This window comes from Capsicum annuum, chromosome 7 (genome assembly GCF_002878395.1).
Source record: "Capsicum annuum cultivar UCD-10X-F1 chromosome 7, UCD10Xv1.1, whole genome shotgun sequence".
In the NCBI taxonomy this organism is placed as follows: Eukaryota; Viridiplantae; Streptophyta; class Magnoliopsida; order Solanales; family Solanaceae; genus Capsicum; species Capsicum annuum.
This window is the reverse complement of record NC_061117.1, coordinates 193,774,064-193,798,657: the sequence shown is the minus strand read 5'-3', so window position 1 is coordinate 193,798,657 and position 24,594 is coordinate 193,774,064. Positions and strand designations below refer to the sequence as shown.

At 36.6% G+C, this 24,594-nt stretch overlaps 1 protein-coding gene and 1 pseudogene across 1 annotated transcript; both read left to right on the top strand.

Moving 5' to 3' along the window:
• Positions 1–10,399: 10,399 nt before the first annotated feature.
• On the top strand, positions 10,400–11,146 carry LOC107877265 (annotated as a pseudogene).
• A 9,794-nt stretch (positions 11,147–20,940) lies between these two features.
• On the top strand, positions 20,941–23,921 carry LOC107876742 (pentatricopeptide repeat-containing protein At1g71460, chloroplastic). The gene has a single exon (XM_047415324.1). The coding sequence runs from the start codon at positions 21,436–21,438 to the stop codon at positions 23,443–23,445; it is 2,010 nt and encodes a 669-aa protein (XP_047271280.1). The 5' UTR covers positions 20,941–21,435; the 3' UTR covers positions 23,446–23,921.
• Positions 23,922–24,594: the final 673 nt, after the last annotated feature.

Genomic DNA, 24,594 nt, shown 5'->3' with positions numbered 1-24,594 from the left:
TCTATTCTTTATCGTTATTAATAATTTTTTTGTATGGCATTTCTAGATATGCAATCCGTCATCGCCTAGAGCATCAAATAAGATTTCCAACAATATATGGATCATCCAAAACAGACACTCGAGCGATGAGTTATGATCATTCCGATCTAACTGTGAATAGTAGTGAATAGTAAATGTGCAGGAAAAAAATACTGAGGCCAGGCGAATTTTAGGGTTAACTTCAAACAATCATAACTCCTTGTACATAATAAGCTGGGTGAGCTACTATATATCAACAGAAAGCTCTGAAAGTCCCCTTTCCAATGAAATTGGTTTTATCCAATTTGGCCATCGAAGCAAAAAGTTATGGTCGATCTACTTCATCCTATCAAAATAGTCCACCAAAGGACAGATTTGACATTATTTGATTTTTAAGGGTATTTTGGTCATTCCTACTCCAATCCATCCAGGCAAACCATGAATTTAAGTCCATTAAGAGCATTCAATAGCTCATTTTTCTCCAAAATTTCCTAAGGCTCAAACCCCAACCCTACTACTCCAAATTTCATCCTTCTATGTCTCTTGATTGAATCGTAGAAATTTCAAATTGATTTGGAATTCGAGTTGATCATGTTAAGGGCTTCGAGAAGCACCCTTTATTTTCGTGAATAAAGTTCCAGAGTCGAAAGTTCATATTTATCTTCCATTATTAGGTATGTGGGGCTTTGAACAAGATTATCCTTTCGATCTTGTGCCCGGTATTTTTGTTGAACTACATTGACATGAGATTTTACATGTTTTACCATGAATTGAAAATATGGTTTTACATTATATTTTATTATCCATGAGCTATGGAATTATGTCATCCGATATGTGTATGATGTTGAGATGGAATTATGTCCAAAAAGTATTTGATTATGAGAGTATGATGATTTAATTTGTTAAGCCTTGATTTATATTATCATTCCACTATTTATTTATTATGAATTTATAATTGATATTGGAAATTCTATATATCTACTATGGGTTGATGTCTCAAGTACCTTTAAATGAGAGTTGGATGGCAAATTGAGAAATGTTGATATTGAAGTTGCAACGACTCTTGGTATTTTCCAGATGGTTTTGATGAGTTAAATTATTGAAAATATTATGTATTAAGTCTTCATATCCTTGTCCAAATGTCGAGTCGGTTATGGTTCAATGCACTGATACCTTGTTGATGTTGAGGAAGATTAAAATATTTTGAACTAAAATATGTTGAGTTGGGAATCCACAAATTGATATGATTTGATAAATGAGAAAGAGATTTAATTTGATCTTTATGATAGACCCTTGTGATGTTGTGGTGGATTTCCTAACGCGTTCTGAGCTTGTCGGGGAGTAGTACTTAGCACCGAGAGGGAACTTTAGTATTTTCCCAAACCTATGTGCCACCGTAAGGTTGTTTGATGATGATATTATTGGCCAGAGAGCCCGATTGTAATTACTGCAGTTTTAAGGTCGTACTCCCTGGCAAAGAGTATGACGCTCCCGCTAATGAGAGTTTCAAACGTTGGTATTCCACGTAACTCACGTGGGGTTGTTGGTTACAGGAAACTCCCCTGTCCATAAGAGTCATGTTTATTGAAATACCGAGTCACTCCGAGGGATGATGTGGTAAGTCAAGTTGCCTATGATGATCTATAATGATTTATGAGGTTTTTCTCCTACATTTCTTATCTAAGATGTTATGAGGTTCATGATTCAATGTCACTCAAGCCAGGTGTGTCATTATGGTCCGCATGCATATTTTTACGAAATTTATGATATTATTTATATTTTGCATGCGCCCCCACATACTCAGTATGTATCTTGTGCTGACCTACATATTTCTCTATGGGCTACATTCTTACCATGATGTAGGTTCAGGTACTCAGCCACAGCTGCGACAGTAATATCCGAGTGCCGCATCTACGTTCCTTTAGTGGTGAGTTCTCATGGTTCGAGGACCAAGTTGCTAGTTTTGGTGTTGTTGTTTTGTGATCCCTTTGGTCTGTTGAGTCAGTTAGGGGTTTGTCCCAATGGATAGTTGATTTTGCTGTATAGAGGCTATGTCAGACTAGTGTATTATTGGGTTGGTTTGTGTATAGACATTCATATATGTACAGTCTAACGATATTCCGTGCCATGTGCGATGTGATATAATATGTACTTATATATATATCCTTAGCGGAGCGTGTATGTTGTTGTGTTGGAACCCAAGGTAGTGTTTTGGCTTAAAGGGTTAGCTTGAGGCTACATGTAGCCTTAGGCACCGTGTGGCGTATCGGGATGATATTTCGGGGCGTTACAAACTTGGTATCAAAGACTAAGGTTGTGAAGAGTCCTAGGGAGTCTGACAAAGCGCGTTACGTAGAGTCTTGAGCATTGGTGTGTAGTGCGCCACACCTATGATCAAGAGGCTGCGGGGTGTTCTAGGAAAAATCATTTCTTTCTTTCTACAAGAGTCTGTCATTCTTACAACTATTTCTTTCTGCTGTTAATTCGTGCGTTCTTATGATAGAAAATGCTTCACATCGAGCTCGCAAAAACAACAACCAACCTCAGTCCGTTGATCCGTTACATGAGACGGTATCCCATGCTGAATTTCAAGCAGTTTTTCAGACGCTAGCACAGGCAGTTACCGCCAATACTCAGGACAACGCTCCACCTCCGTAGGAAAATAATTCAGCAGTAGCACAAATTCATGACTTTATGCGGATGAATCTGGCAGAGTTTCATGGGTTGAGAGCAGGTGAGGACCCGCAGATGTATGTTGATAAAATAAAGAAAATTACACAGATTATGCACGTGATCGAGGAAGAAAGTGTGGAGCTGGCTTCTTATAGGTTGAAGAATGTTGCCTATAACTGGGTACAGATGTGGAATAAGGGTAGAGAGAAAGATGCCGCTCTGGTGACTTGGCAATTATTCTAAGATGCTTTCTTAGATAGATTTTTTCCTCTTGAGTTACGAAAATCTAAGATAGAGGAGTTTATGAATTTTAGACAAGGATCCATGTCGGTTAAGGAGTATTGTCTTAAGTTTAATCAGCTATCAAAGTACGCTCCCAATATGATGGCTGACCCGAGGACTAGTATGAGCAAGTTTCTAACTGGGGTGTCGAGTTATGTGGTGAAAGAATGTAGATCTGCTATGATCAATAGGGAGATTGATCTTTATAGGTTAGTGATTCACGACCAACAGATTGAGTCAGACAAGATAAAGGAAAGAGAAAGAGTAAGAGGGATTAAGAGAGTCAGATCAGAGCAACAGGGGTCTGGTCAGACTAGATTATCCGGAGGGAGTCGCCCTCAGATTTAGAGACGTCCATTTATACCTGCGCCTTCCTCAGCTAGTGGTCCCGTATTTTGGGGCAGGCAGGAGCTCGGGAATAGGTCGGTACTTTTCAAGTCTTAGGACAGTGTAAGCAACTGGCCTCATCCTCCTTCGTGTGCTAAGTATGGTAAAGACTATTTTGGAGAGTGTTATTTGAGGCAGCAGGGCTGTTTTGGTTGTGGAAAGTTGGGCCACATACTTAGAGACCGCCCGTATGCCAGACAGCGGAGTCGTGATACCCGTCCCCAGAGTCAGGCTACCAGTGCCCTGCCCCCCGAAGCCCGTCTAGTTCCTCCTTAGGGTACTTTATCTAATACTGCTGGCGGTCAACCCCGAAATCATTTCTATGCTATACCATCTCGTCAGGAGCTAGAGGACTCTCCCGATGTTGTCATTGGTATGCTCAGTGTTTTCTATTTTGATGTCTATGTGTTGATGGACACCAGTTTGAGTTTTTCTTATGTGACACCTCTAGTTGCTGTAAATTTTGAAACAGATCCTGAACTAATTTCTGAGCCTATTTTAGTTTCTACTCCGGTAGGAGAGTCTGTCATTGCTAAGCGGGTGTATAAGAAATGTCCCATTACTGACTTTCATCGGGTTATGTATGCTGATTTGATTGAGCTAGCTATGGTTGACTTTGATATCATTCTGGGTATGAATTGACTTCACTCATGCTATGCGTCTATTGATTGTCGTACTCGTGTGGTCAAGTTTCAGTTTCTTGATGAACCTATCCTCGAATGGTCCGGGAGTTCTGTGTTTCCTAAGGGTCGTTTCATATCCTATCTCAAAGCTAGGAAGTTGATTTCCAAGGGTTGCATCCACCATTTGGTTTGGGTTAAAGACACTGTCTGAAACCTCGACTATTTAGTCAATTAATGTTGTTAATGAGTTTCTTGATATCTTTCCGGAAAATCTCCCTGCAGTACCTCTTGATAGAGAGATAGAGTTCAGGATTAACCTTATTCTCAATACTCAGCCTATTTTCATTCCTCCGTATCGCATGGCTCCCACGAAACTTAAAGAGTTGAAGAAGCAATTGAAAGATCTTTTAGAAAAAGTTTTATTAGACCTAGTGTGTCCCCGTGGGGTACACCTGTCCTATTTGTCCATAAGAAAAATGGTTCTTTGCGGATGTGTATTGATTACTGGCAGCTTAATAGGGTTACTATCAAGAATAAATATCCGCTTTCTCAAATTGATGATTTATTGATCAATTGCAAGGTGCGAGCTACTTTTCAAAGATAGACCTTAGATCCGATTATCACCAACTTAAGGTTAGGGAATGTGATATCCCCAAGGCAGCCTTCCGGACCCGTTACGATCATTTTGAATTTCTAGTGATGTCTTTTGGGTTAACTAATGCTCCAGTGGCTTTCATGGATCTTATAAACCGTGTATTCCGGCCATATCTGGATTTATTTGTAATAGTGTTCCTTGATGATATTCTTATTTACTCTCAAAGTGAGGGTGATCATGCGGATCGTCTCTGAATCATGTTGGAAACTCTTCTAACTCATCGATTGTATGCTAAGTTCAGTAAGTGTGAGTTCTGGCTGAACTCTATAGCGTTCTTGGGTCATGTTGTTTCTTCCGAAGGTATTAGAGTTGATCCTCAAAAGATAGAGGCTATAAAGAGTTGGCCTAGACCTATTTCTCCTTCTGATATCCAAAGTTTCTTGGGTCTAGCTGGTTATTATCATCATTTTGTTGAAGGGTTTTCATTTATTGCGTCTCCTATGACCCGTTTGACCCAAAAGAAAGTGAAGTTCCTATAGTCTGAATCTTGCGAGAAGAGTTTTCAGGAGTTGAAGACCCGACTCACTTCAGCCCCTGTGTTGACTTTACTTGACGGTGTTGATGGTTTTGTGGTGTATTACGATGCTTTTAGAGTTGGTTTGGGTTGTGTATTGATGCAAAGGGGCAAGGTTATAGCTTATACTTCCAGGTAGCTAAAGCCTCACGAGAAGAATTATCCTACCCATGACCTTGAATTAGTTGTCGTGGTTTTTACTTTAAAAATCTGGAGACATTATTTGTATGGTGTCCATGTCGACGTCTTCACGGACCATAAGAGATTGCAGTATGTATTCACCCAAAATGAGTTGAATCTTAGGTAGAGACGATGATTAGAACTATTGAAAGATTATGATATGAGCGTGCTATATTATCCGGGCAAGGCCAATGTAGTAGCAGATGCCCTTAGTCTAAAATCCATGGGTAGCGTAGCACATATGGAGATTGATAAGAAGGAGTTGGCTCGTGAGGTACATCGTTTGGCTAGATTGGGGGTTAGGTTGTTTGGTGATGCTGAGGATAGTATAGGAGTGCAAAGCAGTTCCGAATCCTCTTTAGTTTCGGAAGTAAAGGAGAAGCAAGACAGGGATCCTACCTTGGTCCGGTTAAAAGAGTCAGTTAAAGACCAAAAGGTGGAGGTTTTCTCCCAAAGGGGAGATGGCATTTTGAGACTTCGAGAAAGATTATGTGTTCCTGATTTTGAGGCTATCAATCCTTGTGCTATAGGGCTTGGTGTACGTAAGGGAAGACTTGGTGACAACATCATACTTATCTTTGAGGGTCCCTTCATTAAACTCTTTCAACTAATCAATCAGGATCATTCCCTCAAAAGAAACTTGTAGCTCCTTAGCTTGTGGCATTTGTTTTCCAGAATGTTCTGTCTCGTGGACTTCTGGAGCTTTTTTAGGTGCATGGCTAGGCTCTTCATCTATTAAGTCATCCATCCTGTCTGCTAACTTATCAATCTGAGCGTCTTGATTTTGCACATACTTAGTGAGACCTTCAATTCCTCGTCAAGTTTGCAATCTACTCCTCTACAGATGAGGCATCAGTCACCATGCTTGTATAATTACTGAAGACGTTGAATTGTAACACCGATTATCGCATAAGTTGATCTTCAAAGTGCTCATCTTATGCGGTGTAAGTAGAGATGGTGAGTTGGTTGAACGATCATTGCTTTTTCCACCAGAGTATTAGGAATCAGAGCTCTCAAGTAGAGCTAGAGTCTTCATAAGTGACTCTGCCACATCGTTTCCTCCTCCTCCTGAAGTAGTTGCATGGGATCTCACTTTTTTGGGGGTTGAAGATCTAATAATTAGAGATGGTACGAACGACACTTTGATGTGTTTTGTCCTAGCTTGTTGGCCTTGCTCCTTATGACAACTCCAAAGATTCCAAAAGTAACACCAAGGATGCTCTCCACTTCAGTATAGAATTTGAAATAAGCATTCTTGGAAGCAGTTGATTAAGAATTAACCTTCTTGAAAGTCATTTCGTTGTTCTTAAACTTTGAAGTTGGGAAAGTTGAGATGAGAGGTAGAGATCGTCCCACTGGGCGTGCTAGAATTTGTTGGACAATAAAATTTTTGAGATCGAAAAATAAATAATCGAGCCAAGAAAAGTATTACAACAGTCATTTTATTGATTTTAATAAGTGAGTGTTACAATCTCTATGAATCCTTTGATTCGTCTTTTCAAATATAAATTCAAGGGCTTTGAGCTTGATCTTGAATTTGAACTTGATTTGTAGATTTGATGGATTTGATCCTGACTTGTGCTCTAATTCAAGAGCTTTTGGATTTGTTCTTGAATCTTGGGGTCTTTATCTTGAATCTTGATGAATTGGATTTGAATGCTTGAGCTTTGTAGAAAAATTACGGCGTTTGATCTACGAACTTTATCTTGCTTCTTGTTAGAGTTCTTTCTGGTTCTTTTTTTGAATTATGAGACCCCTATTTATAATTGTAGGGAGGAAAGAGTCATGGTGAAGATGGACTTCTTTTGGCCAATTAAATTTAAGTGACATGATGCCTTATATGGACATTTTTTTATTTCACTAGGCTTGCATCATTTTGACATGTGAAATGGTACTATTGACTCTTTTACTTGACTTGGCATGCCACGACATTCGACAAGTGACATACAATTAGGCCTCTAGAATATGATAATATTTTGGGCTTAGCAAAGTGGGTTCATCATTTGTAGCCCAAATTAATGAACTAACCCAATAAATATTGAACTTTATTTAAATCCATGTGTTTGGATTTAAATAATTAATTTAATTATATTAATCCGTCATATTTATATGGGACTAATATATTTTGAGTTTAATATAATTCGAATTGTATATGAATTTCAATTTAATAAAACTTTGTTGCCCATATCTCTATTCAACAAAAATAATTTTTTTCATTTTGGATTTGTAGGTTCACTACCAGAAATTAGGTCTATGGTGACGGTTGCAAATAGACCAAAAAACCATTGTCATAGACCTATCGCAACGGTTTGGCAAGCGTCCCATAGGCGGGCGTTGCGATAGGTCTGTGGCAACGGTTTCTGCGATGGTTGTCTAAACCGTCACCATAGCTACACCTATGGCGACGGTTTATGGCAACCGTCACTATAGATGGGCCTATTGTGACTGGTTATTTTTGGACATATTGAGACACCTATTTTGATCTATTGCAACAGTTAAGAGCCGTCACAATAGACTCTATTGCGACGGTTACTAACTGTTGCCACAACATCTATTGCGACGCTTTTTTTTTATTCTATTGCAACACTTTTTGACTACCTATTACAACTATTTCATTAATTATTGCAACACTTATTTTTCATCTATTGCAATGGTTACAAATCATTGCAATAGATTCTATTACAACGACATTGAACCATTACAATAGCATCTATTGCGACGCTTTTGTTATTCTGTTGCAACACTTTTTGAGTACCTATTGCAATGGTTTATTAATCTATTGCAACAATGATTGCCACATGTTATTAAATTGAATCGATTTATATAAATAGTCGTATTAATGTAAATTTTTATTTACATACATAATAAATTATAACACAATATATATACACATTACAAAACAAAATCATTCATTAATAAGTTTTTACATACTAGCAAGTTCAAGTCACGATAAGTTTCAAAAAATTCAACACAAAACTATTGATATTAGAGTATTTATCCACAACCCAAAAATCTTCCCAAATAAGGTCAATTTCTTCATCATTTTCATCTTCTCTTTCTTCATTTTGGACACCTATAAAAGGAGAACAAATAATATAAATTAGCACTTAAATGACAACATAAAATTGACTATTCCACAACAAAATAAGCACATAAACCACGTATAAGTTAGCTAGTGAAGAGGCAAATCCTCTCGACTGTCTAGCTCGTTGAAACAATAAATGCCCTAAAGTGGTAGGCTTGTGATCTTTTCTTCTAATGTATCTGAATTTACTCTTCCACAAAAATTGTAGCATACTCTTTTCTGTAACTATATATTTATTGAGCTTTTGCAGCTTCTAAGTTGGACCGCGCTATTGATATTCAAATTGTCTAACTTGATTTTTTGTTTCAGACAGAAGAGAGTATCCTGCCACCAAGAAAACAGCAAGGAAGCCTCTATGTACCTTATACACCTAGAACTGAATCAGTGCAGACAAGGCAGGCCCTTTTAAATCCACCTAGAACTGAATCAGCACAGATGAAAAAGGCTTTTTTAAATTCACCTAGAACTGAATCAACACAGAGAAGGAAGCCTCTATCTCCCTTATCGTCGTTGTTCTCATCAAATGCAAGCATGATTAACATTCAGAATCAGACCCTAAAGAGCAGGGAAGTCCAGGAAACACTTCATTTGAACAAAATTCCAGTGATGACTCCAACCATTGAACAAAATTCCAGTGATCTTTTCTTCTGGATCACAAATAATGAGAATTATCTTCAGGAGTATGAGAGATGTGAGTTTGACAAGTTACTTTAATGTCCATTGTCACATTGAACCGCTTAATCCAAACTAATCGAAGACATACTTCAAATTTTAAAGTTCAAACATCCAAAATTTACTAGGAAAAAACAAATTGTAAAAAATAACAAAATTGTAACTTCTATTTTTTTACAAGAAGATAGCTTCAATATCAAATATATACACATGAGAATCCTAGATCTCCACTAAATAGATCAATTTGAATAAAATATATACATATATTGAGCTAACGCGGAGGAAAAAAGTAACAATCAAATAAGATACATTTTGATTGCTGCAGCAGTTATCCCTATGCCGGGCAACCCACTTGATTGAAACTAATGGATCAAAATCATTTACTTGTTATATAAATCTTGCAGGAGAAGTCCTATTTCTATTGCTGCAACAGTTATCTATATACTTAACAAAAATATATCTTTCTTTGCTTTTTGGATAACAAGTTTGCTTTAGGAAATATATGCTTCTGCTGCTATCTATTTCTTTCCGCTTGTCTTTTATTTTTCATTTTTTTGTTAAATACTTACTCTGTTCAATTTGTTGTCTATTTGAGGTTTTTTTTTTTTTTTTTTGCATTCAGTTACAACATACTTAAGCAGGAGAAGGCTAGGAATGTTACTTTGCTTGAGATTAGTGGATATTTTCATAACAAAATACCTTTTTTTCGTAATGTACAAGCTCTAGTCGATGCTAAGCTAAATTTCTTTAGGATGAGAAATGATAATGAAAATCGTGAAAATGATTTTAAGACTGACCAGAAGATGTTAAGATATCTCTTTGTATCACTCCAGCATGTTGAGAAACTCTCCATTGGGTCATAGTGTCTGCAGGTTTGACCTAAACCTCTCTATAGTTCATCTAGTCATTAAAAATTAAAGGTTCTTAATTTATTTATTTCACTGTGTGTTTATACTTCTCTCATTGATGATATGAAAATTATTTACACAATCATATCACTTAATTATAGGAAAATCTATAGGATAAAATTTTAATTTATAGTTAAGTTGATAAAAACAGCGATCGATGAGCCCATTAGAACAAGCTAAATTACAGTCATACTATTAAAAATATGTATACTTTATTTGTTGTAGCTTAAATCTCATGCAATAATCCTACCATTTTTATAAAAAAATGGTTGCTGCATAATGAGAAATATAGAATCCCCTTTTTCTCTCATTTCTTCCACCACTTCACCTTATTCATTGATTCCTCCATACACACATAATTCATAAACAATTCCAAAAAAAAAAGAACAGAGAAACTAAAAGATGGTGAACTTGGTAGCATCCTAAGTTGCTCCGACTCTCTAAAAATGTTGTCGTACCCGTATTGGATCCTTCAAAAATACACTAGTTTTAAAGGATCCGACACGCACCCATCGACATGTTTGAAGAGTCCAAGCAACATAGGTAGCAGCACAAAAGCCATTGTTACTTGGCCTAATGATACTGGCTGGAATAAAACCTCATAGTATACAAATAGAACCAGGAACCATTATGAGATTTTGGGTTCCTTCTGAAACCATAATACAAAAAACAAAGAAAACCAAGAAAAACACAACCACTACTCCTTTCTCCAACAATCAATGTGCCATTTCCCATGAATCCATGACCAAACCTGACCCGAACAAACCTGTAGTCGTACTAATCCACAGCTTTTCTGGTGAGGGAATCGTCACATGAAAATTTCAAATAGGTGCATTAACTAAAAACTAATCCGTTTATGTACCTGACTTACTTTTCTTCGGGGGTTCAATAACTTACTTTTCAAGCAGAGTGTTTGGGAAAAAGTTTAAGGAAACTGGGAGTGGAGAAGTGCATAGTGGTTGCGTTCAGTTATGGAGGAATGGTGGTATTTAAGATGGCAGAAATATTTCCAAATTTAGTGGAAGCACTAGTTGTATCTGGTTCCATTTTGACAATGACTGATTCGATTAGTACTATGATGCTTAATGGATTAGGGTTTTCGTCTTCTTCAGAGCTGTTGCGGCCTACGACGCTTTGAAGGTTCAGTAGAGGCATCATTATATACAACAGTCTGGCATGAGGGAGGGAACTAGTACTATCAGGGAATAATACAACACAGAAAATGCCAAGAGTTGTGGATAAACTTGATATTGACTTCTTAATTGTGATTTTGCTTAACAAGTTTTCGTAAGCTTTAAAGAAAATTAATCCTAAAAGAGGAGATTATTAAATTTTAAATTATAAAAGAAAGGTTTAAAAGAAGAGAGCTATACAAGAAGGAATAAAGACATTTTAAAACTTCAATATGAAGGTTTTCTTTTACAGAAAAAAGCAACATAAAGCCTTCTTCAACCGCAATGTATTCAAAAATTCTTTTATCATTTGAAATCACTCTATTCATTTCAAAACAATTTTTCTTTTTGAACAATTTTTCAAAACAATCTATTCTGATCTCTGTCCATCTCTATTATTTCTGTAAACAGGTGACAACTACCCCCGACTGTGTTTCAAAAGAAAAACAACTGCATACCCGGTTAGGATGTCATAAGTAGCGTCTAGGGAGGATAGGATGTATATACCTTACCCCTACCTTTTAGGTAGAGAGATGGTTTCCGGTAGACCAGTGACCTTCTCCATTTCGTAAAAAAATTAACCAAATGACAAGACTCCACATTCGTTTTACCAACAACACAGACAGTAGTCTAGAACAAATTACATCCATTCACATTCAACCATGTCATGCAAATAGTGTAGAGATACAGACCTCAAAAACTTCGTAAAACTGATGAGTTGAGTAGTTGTACAAGAAAAGAGGCAATCCAGGTGTGATTTGCCTAATGGAGTCACTGTAACGTGGTGACAAGCTTGAAATATAATCGTAGTAGTATACATTAGACAAAAGCACAAATCTTGAAAGAACTAAGAGCATAAAATTTCACTCATCCAATGTATTAAACAGAAGCATAAATCCCAAAACTCAGGTTGATTATATAATTCTTTTGTATTAATTCTTCTCTATTCAGATACAACTCATCCAAAATGAATATTTTCGAGCAACGTACAATCAAAACCTTTTTTACATTATCTACCGTACCAATGCCGATAACAATGCTTTTCATTGTTAACATAGTTTCATACAGCCACATAAAGCAGAAAAGTCGAAGCAATATCAAGCATAGTCAATTCCAAAAGACTCAACTTTATCACTAATATCAAACATTTAACAAAAAAAGAATCAAAGCTACAGTAAAATCCCCCAAAATCAGTAACATCTACAGCAAAATCCCCAAAATCAGTAACATCTACAGCAAAATCCCCCAAAATAGTAACATCCACAGCAAAATCCCCAAAATCAGTAACATCCACAACAAAATCCCTAAAATAGTAACATCTACAGAAAAATCCCCAAAAATCAGTAACATCTATAGCAAAATCCCCAAATATCAGTAACATCTAATTCGACCAACTACCACAGGCTCTTTTGAAAGAAGAAAAAGGAATAGGGTGAGTACTTACTGATACAATAAGCGTCATTTAGTTACAGCTACAACAAAATCCCCAAAAATCGCAAAGAATTACGGCAAAATCTTCAAAATTCGTCGGCCAATCTCCCACAGAGTTACGTAAATCCCCTTCCATAGAACCTTTAGCGATTAGGACAATCTTTTAAAGATTTACCTTTAACGATTAGGGCAAAAGAAACTGACAAATGATTAGGAGAAATTCCAGCTGAGTTTGGCCAAATAAAGAAGCTGAAATTGTTGTTTCTTTTCCAGAACTGTTACCTGATGAACTTACTACATTAAAGAACCATCTCAAATTGTTGTCTCAAAGGGTCTTGATCTGTCGATTTAAAGAAGTGTTTTGGCGAAGAAGTGTGATTTAAAGAAGAGAAGTGTTTAGAGAAGAAGTGTGATAACGAAAAATTTAGTGATTTAGGGATTTAAGAGTCGGTTTAAGCTTAAGTTTTGGGAAAAACGTTTTATTAAAATGTTTATGTTTTGGAGACTTAAGAAAATATTTTGTGAAAATGGAGGGGAAAAAATAAGTGTTGTTATAGCTTGTTTTATATATCTATTGCAACGCTTAATATCAAATACGACGGTTATAGTGTTAAATTAAAGCTAATAGAACAATTATTTATGCCAATGCTTTAACCATCACCAAAAAATTCATTGCCATAGGGTAATTTCTAGGAGTGGTTGAGGAATTCAACAACTGTTTAATCAAGAGGTACCTATCCCTTTTTCTTTTCAATCATAATTACTTCATTACACATCTGAGATTTCATTGTTATTTTACAAAATCTTGTTGGTTGATTTGTAATGGTTAGTATTTCATACCCTATTTATTTTTTATTGGTTTGCAACTATATTCAGTACTTGGATTTATGCAAATTCATGCGTTAATTTTATTCGTTTCTTATTGTTTTTAGGATTATGCTTGCTTCACTAGTTTTTGATTTCTTACGTTTTACTAAACGTGAATTAATGCTTCCTCTTTATCTATCTATCTAGCTAATCAACAATTATTTTTATTTTTTTAAAAAAATACTAATTTTGATAATGATATAAGAGTTATTTTCAATAGAAATGAAATATTGGTTTTACACTCAATAATCACCTACAACAAAAACTTATTGACTTTAGATTGTTAATCTTTTCTTTTAGTATGAATTGGGAAAAAAAAGTCATGCTTTACATCTAGGAACGTCTTAATAAAATTAGTGGAGGCCAAATTTTAATAAAAAACCTTAAATATATACACATACATAGAAAAGTAATACTGTAATAATTTAAAGTTTTTTTTTTTTCTTGCATATTAGTTAGTTTTTGTGTAGTATTTTTTAAAAGATACATAACATTTAACTTCACATATTAATATGATTATTAATAAAAGTAAGGATTAATTCTAGTGAATAAAATGTTATACATTTATTTGCAATACATTAACTTGTATATTGTTGTTAGAACTTTATTTATTAATATGAAGTTTGAGTTGTTTAATTCAAAGTTTTAAAATATTTCTAGTTAAAATTAGAATGTTTTTTTCTTTCTTTATTATTTTTTAGACGTATTTCACAATCTTCATTATTATTCCAAGTGAAGTTGAAATCATAAAATTGACTATTAAAATTTTTGAACCTCAAAATTTTGGGACCTGCATATGATTTACTAGTTTTACCCTAGAGCCACCCCTAATTACATAACCCTTTTATTATTATTTTTATTTTCCTGTTTTCTTCCAAGTTTAATGATAGATGAATACGTTTGTGTATTTCTTATTTATTTAGTAACTTGTATTTGCCTGCGGAAGTTTATTATAAATGAAAGTATTTGTTGTCCTACGTTCTGTATTCGTCAATCCTAGGAAGCTATGGTTATTTTTAAAGTAATTGCCATGCTTAAATATTTATTTCATTTACCTATAAAGACTGTTTTCAGTATACTGTACTCCATTTTAAGTCATCAAACTATATTTTTAAGTCACAGTAGGGTTCTGTGATGGTTAATTGTGTTATCTTCAATATTACTTCAGTCCTAAAAATTAACCCTTCTTTAACATTGTATTTGTTGTCTACATTCTGTATCTTCAATCCTGTCATTATATATTGCCTGTTGAAAAACCAGTTTTAATTTAATTTTGTATAAGTTGCAAACCTTAAAGGACCTCTTGGGGACTCTAGAATGAGAATACGATTCATATTCTTTTTCAAGAAAAACCGTGATTATCAGCGGCCATGCCCACAAACTGGAGTTTGTCTCTTAATGGATAGCTATAGTAGGAAGTGGTTATTCTTTTTCGTGGCTTCTCTGTAATTCATATTCTTACGGCCGCCCTTCCTTTTTTTGGTTATCTGTTTTTTTTTTTCCTTCTATGTAGTTCATTCTCTTTGAATGTTGTAGTTTGGCAAAATTGGCTAATTAAACTTTCTATCCAAAACTTGATGAGTCTTTTTGAAAACATTCGACCATTTTTGCATGTCGTTTTGTTTCAATTGTTGAAAATTGAAATCTAATTTCACGCACTTAATGTTCGACTATTCAATTTGTTTCTTGAAACTAAAACTTGCCATTTGAAAATGATTCTGCACCAAAAATATGCCCTTTCAAACATATTGTTCTTTTGTTTGTGATGTGATAATGTGCCTGGTATCACAAAAGATGTTGTGTTGACTATACCCTTGCTTGTTACTATGTACTTGCATCTCGTTTCCTTCTTTGCAAAATGTTACATTTTAATATTCTGACTGGTCTTATTGTCCAATCTTTGAATTGTTTATGTGACTTCTTGTCTACACTTCTATCTAATAAACTTGGACGTCGAGAAGTTCTGCTGATTAAAACCTTGTAACTTTAGGATTCCCCGATATCAATATTATTCCATTTATACTCCTCAGTTTAGTTATTCATAGACAAGGATAAGGTTTGGTGGACTACAAGCTGGACCTACTTAAAAGGAGCATCGAACAAGAAACTGGGTGGATTCCCCTTTCTATTTAGACTTTGATTTCATAGTTGTAGTTTTGTTTAGGTTCTTATGAAGCAATTATAAATCTTAGTATATCCTAGGTTCATAATGACTTAGCTTCTGACCTTTCCTTAGTCGTACCTCGTCTCTACTTGCTAAGAGAAATAGGCTGCTTTTCTTTTTCAATTACAACGATAATAAAGCTAAGTCTCAGGCCCAAGCTAGTTTAGGTCAGCTACATGAATCCTCACTATCCATTTTGCTCCATTTGAACCCGTTTCATATGTATGTATGGGATTCATCATAATTAATAGTTTAATTCTAACCGTGTTAACCTACAACAATGGTGTTGCCTTTCTAGTTATGCATCCACTAATTTTGTATTCCTTCGACATATTGAGTTTTTTGATACTTTTGTCTCTTACTCTCGTGGAGAACTTTTTTGTGTACTATAATAGTTCTTTGTTTCCTTGAGTTATTATTCTTTTTCCTTCTCTTATGTAATTATTTTTATTCTCTTATTCATTTTTACTGTATACCGGTATTGGTTGAGCTCTATATATGATTATTTGTGGTTATATGCTTTCGGTGTCAAGTTTTTGCTTTACTCTGGTTTAATTTAATAGTACGTCAAGAATCTTACTTTCAAGATGGCTAAATCTGGATGGAATATCGTTGTGAGCAATCATTGGGGGTGTCAATAACGGTGAGTACTCCTTCTTAAGTATGGATTTAATATCTTCCAATTTAGTTGCTTTCAATAATAGAATTTATGGTCCTGTGGTCGGGCATGGCCTCGGGTCCAGGCTGGGGGTGAGGAGTGTTGGATATGGGCGTGGTCTCGGGTCCCGGGGGGGGGGGGGGGGGGGGGCGGGGGGGGGGCTGGGGGAGGGGTGAGGGGGGAGGGGTCTTGGTCCAAGCGTGGTCCCGATTCTAGGCGGGAAGTGTCCTAGTCTGGGCGTAGTCCCGAATTCGGCGAGGGCAGGGAAAGTAGGGAGGTCTTGGTCCAGGCGTGGTCTTGGCTCCAGACGGGGACGGGGACGAGGGCTTTCTCATTCGGGCGGGGTTCGGTGGTATATTCCTGATTCGGGCGTGTCCCTTGATTCGGAAGGGGGTAGGGGCGTCTTGGTCCGACGGGGGATTCCTAGTCTAGGTAGATGGGGGGTTCTAGTCTGGATGGGGTCATATGGGTCCTGGTCCGAGCGTGGTCTCGGATCCAAGGAGGAAGGGTGGTCCTGGTCCGAGCGTGGTCCCGGATCCAAGGAGGAAGGGTGGTCCTGGTCCGAGAGTAGTCTAGAATTCAGGGGGATTATCCTGGTCTGGGCATGGTCCTGTGGGCGGGGGAGGGGGCTCCTGGTTCGGGCGTGGTCCCGTCTCCTAGCGGGGATTTGATCCTGATCCGGGCATAATCCCGAATTCAAGCAGGGTGAGGAGGGGAGTGGGAGAGAGAGGTTTACTGGTCTGGGTGTGATTTCGGATAAAAGCGGGGAGCAGAGACGTTCTGGTCTGGTCGTGGTCCCGGATACCAACGAGGGGTGGGGGCGTCCTGGTTTGGGCGTGGTCTCGAATACGGGTGGGGGGCGGGGGGATCCTGATCTGTGTGTGGTCTTGAATATGGGTGGAAGGTGGGGGCGTCCTGGTCCGGGTGTGGTCCCAAATATGGGCGGGAAGCGAAGACGGGGTTAAGGGCGGAGGGGGGTCCTGATACGAGCATGGTCCTGGATTCGGGCAGGGGTGGAGGCGTCCTTGTCCGGGCGTGGTCCAGGTTCATGGTGGAGAGGTCCTAGTCCGGGCACAGGGCGGGGACTGCCTGGTCCGGGAATGGTCCCAAATCTGGGCGGAAGGGGTGTCCTGATCCGGACATGCATTACAAAGAATATGATCAATGAATTGGTAGAATATATAAGCACAAAAAATTCGTGTTTAGTAGAATGCAAATTCACTTTCTTGCTATACAACACCATCAATATTATACACCACACGTGCATCTCGTACGTCATGTGTGCATCTTGTGTGTCACACACGTATTCTATATGACATACTATTTGATATCAAATGTTGAAAATTTGAGGAGGAAAATGTGTTTCTATTTTAATTCTCCAACTTGACTTGCATGCATATACCATCGTTTAGTCCTATACCTCTTTTTACCATTTATCAAAAAAATAATAGACATATCCCAAATCTAAGACACAAACTAAATGAATTCCATGTAATTCAATAATTAATTTTATTTTTTATCTCATTCTTATATTGAGGTGTAGCTTGCCACATCACATTAAGGCAGAAAGTTTGTAGACTCAACTACTGGGCATAGCATGTAAAGACACCACCAAAGTTATATTACGATTATAATGATGTAGATGTATTTTTTTTCTTGATTTGTGTTTGTATTTGTTTCGGTCGTTATCACCTAGAAGCAAACGACTATGCTCCTCTATAGGTGTCGGATGCATAAAAGGCTCCTCCACGTGCAGTTCCTGTGGAGCCAAATAATCAACCAAGTGTCATTGTCAACACATTTTTGTTGATCCTATTTTGGAAAGAGAGATGTGGAGACTTTTCATGTCTAGTTTATGTACGGTCGAATTTTAGGAGATAAAGCTTTACGAGTTCTTCTTTGCAATCACATATTTCACCATGACAACCTCAACAGGTTGTTGATGGGTCCTCTTCAGTGTCCATATTATCGGTACGACTTTAGTCGTATAGTTTAGGGGGCAAATATTGAAGTTTGTTTTGAAGAAAGAAAATTCCACATCGAAAATTTACTTTGGTTGGGAGAAGGTTGAGAGTTATAAATAAACTCCACCTCCTTCATTATTAGTACACACAAAAATATTCTTTTCCTTGTTTACTATTAAAGAGGTTTAGAGATAATTCTCTTGGAGTTCTCTTTGAGAATAGTATTTTAGGAAGTGAGGGTGTGTGAGAAAAATATTGTGTATATTTTTCTGGGAGGCTCGTGGTTTTTCTCCAATTGGGGAGTTTTCCACGTTAAATCTTTGTGTTGTTATTCTCTTTAATTTCTCTGTTATTTTCTGCTTGAAAACGGTCTGGAAGAGGCGAGAAAAATAGTTCACTTTTTTCCAACAAGTAGTATCAAAGCTTTCGGTGTGGAATAATTCTTTTGAAATTTTAGTATGCTCTGTGGTTGCAGCTTTGTCTGATCTTCCACATCAGAAAAAATTTCTGAATTAGAATTATTGTTCTCAAGCAGAAGTTTCGTCCCGATGGAGTAGCAAGTGGAGTCTGATTCTGGTGGAGTTTGCTATTTTGGTGGAGTTACTTTGGGGTACTTGTACACTTGGTAATAGTGGGAATAAGTACAATCTAAAGAGGTTCTGGCTAAGGAAAGACTTGGTACTTAAGTGTATCCCTTGTGATCCACCTCTTTTTCCTGGTAACTAATTTAGTGGGTACTTTACATTACTATTGTCCATTTATTAGTACTGATAACTGATTTAGTGGGCACTTTACATTACTATTGTCAATTTATTAGTACTGATAAAAAAAATGGGGATAAAATTTGAGATTGAGAAATTTGATGGGAGAATTAATTTTGGCTTGTGGCAAGTGCAAGTCAAGGATGTGTTAACCTAATCTGGATTACACAAGGCATTGAAAGAGAGACCAACTGGCGGAAAAGGTGATAAGGATTCGGAAAAATCTGAAAGCAGTAAAGACTCAAAAAAATCCAGAATTAGTGATGAAGAATGGGAAGAGCTAGACATGAAAGGGGCAAGTCAAATTCGATTGTGTTTAGCTAAAAGTGTTCTTGTTAATGTGATTGGATTGTTTACAACAAAGGAGTTGTGGGAGAAACTTGAAGAATTGTATCAAATCAAAAGTATTTCAAATAGGTTATATTTGAAGGAGCAATTTCATAAATTGCAAGTGGATGAAGGTACAACTATTTCTAATCATCTGAGTGTCTTGAATGGGATTGTTTCTGAATTGGAATCTATTGGAGTGAAAATTGATGAGGAAGAAAAGGCACTTCGACTCATCTGGTCTCTTCCATCTTCCTACAAGCACATGCAACCCATTTTAATGTATGGGAAGAAAACTGTGAATTTCTCAGAAGTGACAAGAAAATTGATTTCTGAGGAAAAAAGATTGAAGAATGGAGATAAAAAAATCTCTAGAAGATTCAGCTTTTGTTGTTAAAGAAAAATGAAAGCAAAAGAAGAAGGTCATCTGCTGGAATTGTGGTCAACCAGGACATGTTAAGAATAAATGTCCAAATAATGGAGCTAGTTCGGCTGGAAGCTCCAAAGAAAATGTTGTCTCCCTAGAACAGAGAGATGATATTTCTTTGTAAGAAAGATGAAAATCCTTATGGCATGAATGCTACCTTTAGAATTGCCATGGAAGAGGATGTTTAATTGGTAGCTGGTCCACAAGTTTGCACACGGACATTGATTGATAAGTGATGAAAGGTGTGTGGTGGAAAGGATGTCGATGGCTAATGAACTCTCAAGAAATCAACAAGAGAGCACCATAAGTTATTAGCAGTTTTTTCAACATGTGCCGAAAATGAAATTCTTGAAATTAGGAAGTGATTTCAAGTGAAAATTCTTAGATTGGTTTTTCAATCTGAATGGATGTACTCTTTATGGTGGGGGTATGATAATTCTTGAATTTAGAATTATGATTGTCAGTAGCAGACAATGTGGAAGTTGCAGTTACATATGATTGGCCGAGTTTAGAGTCAGGTGGAGAACTGATTTTGTTATGTGTAGCTGGACAACTATAAAGGGCCAACGGATTGCATTTTCTTCTCTTCAAAAGGTGGAGATTTGTTGAAATTTGTTTTGAAGAAAGAAAATCCCACATCGGAAATTTACTTTGGTTGGGAGGAGGTTGAGAGTTATAAATAAACTCCACCTCCTTCATTATTAGTACACACAAAAATATTCCTTTCCTTGTTTACAATTAAAGAGGTTTAGAGATAATTCTTTCTTTGAGAATAGTATTTTAGGAAGTGAGGGTGTGTGAGAAAAATATTGTGTATTGTATGGTGTAATAATTTTCATATAGTAAATATTTTTCTGGGAGGCCCGTGATATTTCTCCAATTGGGAAGTTTTTCATGTTAAATCTTTGTGTTGTTATTCTCTTTAATTTCTCTATTATTTTTTCATGTTAAATCTTTGTGTTATTATTCTCTTTAATTTCTCTGTTATTTTCTGCTTGAAAGCGATCCGGAAGGGACAGGAAAAATAGTCCATTTTTTCCCAACAACAAACTCTTATGTGTATCGGAAGAAATTTAATTATGTACTACTTTAGTTATGCACTTAAAAACTTAACTAATTATGACCCTTTATATTGAGATATTTAAATTAATGAGGTTACGTTCTTTTCTTCTTATGTGCAATTTTGGGTTGTAAAAACTTAATTAAATATTCTTCATTTTTTTATGAGCTAAGTTAACATTTCTATTTTTTTTATCTCTCATGAAAGTAGAAAAAACAAGTTGCATAAATCACATTCAAGTTTATTGTTTCCTTACCCACCCAAGTCCCCCTATCCCCAACCTCCACCAACTTGACCGTCCCATTTCGCCACCACCCTAACCCCATTCCCCATCCCGTTCCGAATCTATGATATTTTGCTTATTTGCTAGATAACTTATTAATATTTACTTTCCAAACACTTGAAAATAGGTAAGAAATTCATTTATTTTTCAAGAAACATTTTATAAAAAATGTCTTTCATGAAAAACAATTTCTTAAAAATATTTTTCGTGACAACATTTTCGTTCATACCAAACACACCCTAAGCCAAAAACTCATCCTCACTTCAAAAGTCCCACCACATCTCAAAAAAACTGAAACCACCAACTGAATTCTCAACTGAATCAATGATCAGCTGCAACCTTATTCCTCTTCCCTCAAAAACAAACCTTAAAAAACATCCTCAAAATACCCAAGAACATCATCATGGACACAAGCTCAATTTCTCCCACCACATTAAACAACCACAAAAATACCCAAAACACAACATCTTACCCAACTTATTATCAGTCCATACAAAAAACCCACATGCCATTTACAAAGACATTCAAAAATTCGCTCACCAAAACAAACTTAAAGAAGCACTTACCATTCTTGATTACTTAGACCATCGTGGAATTCCAGTAAACCCGACCACATTTTCTTTCCTTATAGCTGCTTGTGTTCGTATGAAATGCTTAAGTTCCGCGAAAGTTGTGCATACACATATACTGATTAATGGACTTGGGGATAATGAGTTTATTCAAACTAAGGTTGTTAATATGTACGCGGCGTGTGGGTCGATCGAGGATGCGAAGAAGATGTTTGATAAAATGCCTGTGAGAAGTGTGTACCCGTGGAACGCGTTGCTTAGGGGAAATGTGGTGTTGGGTGGGAGAAAGTATAAAGATGTTTTGGGTACGTTTTCAGATATGAGGGGATTAGGGGTGGATGTGAATGTGTATAGTTTTTCTTGTTTGATTAAGAGTTTCGCGGGGGCTAGTGCGCTTTTCCAAGGGTTAAAAACGCATGGGATGTTGATCAAGAATGGTTTTTTAGGAAGTGATATAGTTAGGACTAGCTTGATGGATATGTATTTTAAGTGTGGGAAGGTTAGGCTGGCTTATCGCGTGTTTGAGGAGGTTGAGGAGAGGGATGTAGTTACGTGGGGTGTGATGATAGCTGGTTTTGCTCATAATAAGTTGCAAAGAGAGGTGTTGGAGTATACGAGATTGATGATAAAGGAGGGAATAGAGGTAAATTCTGTTATTCTAACTACTATCCTTCCAGTTATTGGAGAAGTACAGGAAAGAAAACTTGGCAAGGAGGTACATGCTTATGTGATCAAGACAAAGGAATACTCGAAGCAGTTGTTCATTCAATCTGGTTTAGTTGATATGTATTCCAAATGTGGAGATATTTTATCAGGAAGAAAGGTGTTTTATGGTTCAAAAGAGAGGAATGCGATTTCTTGGACTGCTCTTATCTCGGGTTACATTTTAAATGGGAGACTTGATCAGGCTTTGAGATCAATTGTATGGATGCAACAAGAAGGGTTTAAGCCTGATCTTGTAACCGTTGCCACCATTCTCCCTGTTTGTGGGAAACTGAAAGTGTTAAAGCAAGGGAAAGAGATTCATGCTTATGCAGTGAAAAATGGTTTTTTGCCTAATGCATCTGTAAGTACGTGCCTAATGATGATGTACTCAAAGTGTGGTTTGCTTCAATATTCGTCTAAAGTTTTTGATGGAATGGAGAATAGGAATGTTATATCGTGGACAGCCATGATGGATTCATATATTGATTCTGGGTGTCTTGAGGAGGCACTTGGTATTTTCCGGTCAATGCAGTTGTCGAAGCACCGAGCAGACTCTGTAGCAATGGGAAGAATTTTAAGTGTTTGTGGCAAATTAAGGCTTTTGAAACTTGGGAGAGAAATACACGGCCAGATTCTGAAGAAAGATATATCATTTGTACCATTTGTTTCTGCAGAACTTGTGAAGATGTATGGGGGTTGTGGTGCAATTGATAAATCAAGGTTTTCCTTCTCTGCAATACCTGTCAAAGGATCTCTAACATGGACTGCTATCATTGAGGCTTATGGATTAAGTGGGCAATGCAGAGAAGCAATAAACGAGTTTAAGCAGATGATATCGAAGGGCTTTAACCCGAACCATTTTACTTTTAAAGTTGTTTTTTCTATTTGTGAGAAAGCTGGATTTGCTGACGAGGGTTGTCAATTCTTCACTATGATGACACAAAAATATAAGATAAAGGCATCCGAAGACCATTATACTAGCATCATTAACCTTCTACATCATGTTGGTCGTACTAAGGAGGCTGAAAAGTTTGTCCTTCTCAAACAATCCTTGGCATGAGGTAGAGGAGAAAGATTTTCCTCATTACATGTTTGGTCGGACACGGTTATACATTCGGACTCAAACCAGTGGCTTGCAGTAGAGTTTGCTATTGTCTTTCTGTCGACATAGATGAGAAGAGTAATAGTGACTTGTCAAGCCAAAAATGTTACTCATAAGGAACGCGAGGAAGGACCTTCGATATGACATGTCGTATTTGGGGAAATGGGACTTCTCATGGCAGACTTGCAGTGATTACTTCGTATATGTATCTAGTGGAAGATGTTAATACAGATCCAAATGGTGCTGATTTTGCCCTTCCATAGCACCATTCGAGCAATTCTTGCTTTGTTAGCTTTGTTGTATAAAATGTTGTATATGCTGCAAACCTGCCACTGATACCACTTAGGAAACCAAAAAAATGAAAAGAAGAAAAAAATCAATAAGGTGCGTTTGTCATTTATAAAACTAGGAGGCACACATCTGTCATTCATTCATGAACATTTTTTCATCCATCTCATTTTTTATGGTGCTTATCTGTATGATGATAGAGAAATTTCAGAATCCCCAACTTTTTTTTTTTGGAACCCAGGAGAACCGCAGTCGCTACAATTCGAATCCGCAAACTTTTATATTGTGGTCACATAGTGAAAGTATATGGTGTCTTATGATTTTTTTAAAATGACCTCTCCGCCTTATAAAGCTAAGGGTTTGATTTACTATATCTTTTTCTTCCCAAACATGAAGTAAAGACTAAAGTAGCCACACAACAAAGTATACTGTAAATTGTTCTTTTAAATTTCATAATAATAGTACCAAGATGACTGAAAATAATGATAATTGCAAAACAGTAAAATGATACTATATTAGTACCTACTAGAACTTAAAAGAAAATTGACCAAAAAATAAATTAAAATTACAAGTTCACAGTTCACACTCACCAACTGTAAATTCCAAAACTTTAGAGGATACTAAAAAAGATAATTAAAAGGAACGAAAAAGTAAAGTATTAAAAATAATCTGCGCTATCTTTTTTTTAGTTTCACACCTAAATTAACGGAGGTTTGAAAAACACCCCTAAACTATATCTTTAATTTAAGAAACACACTTAAATTATCACGTATTAGTTTGAGAAACACATCTAAAAACTGACTAGACCAAATATTTATT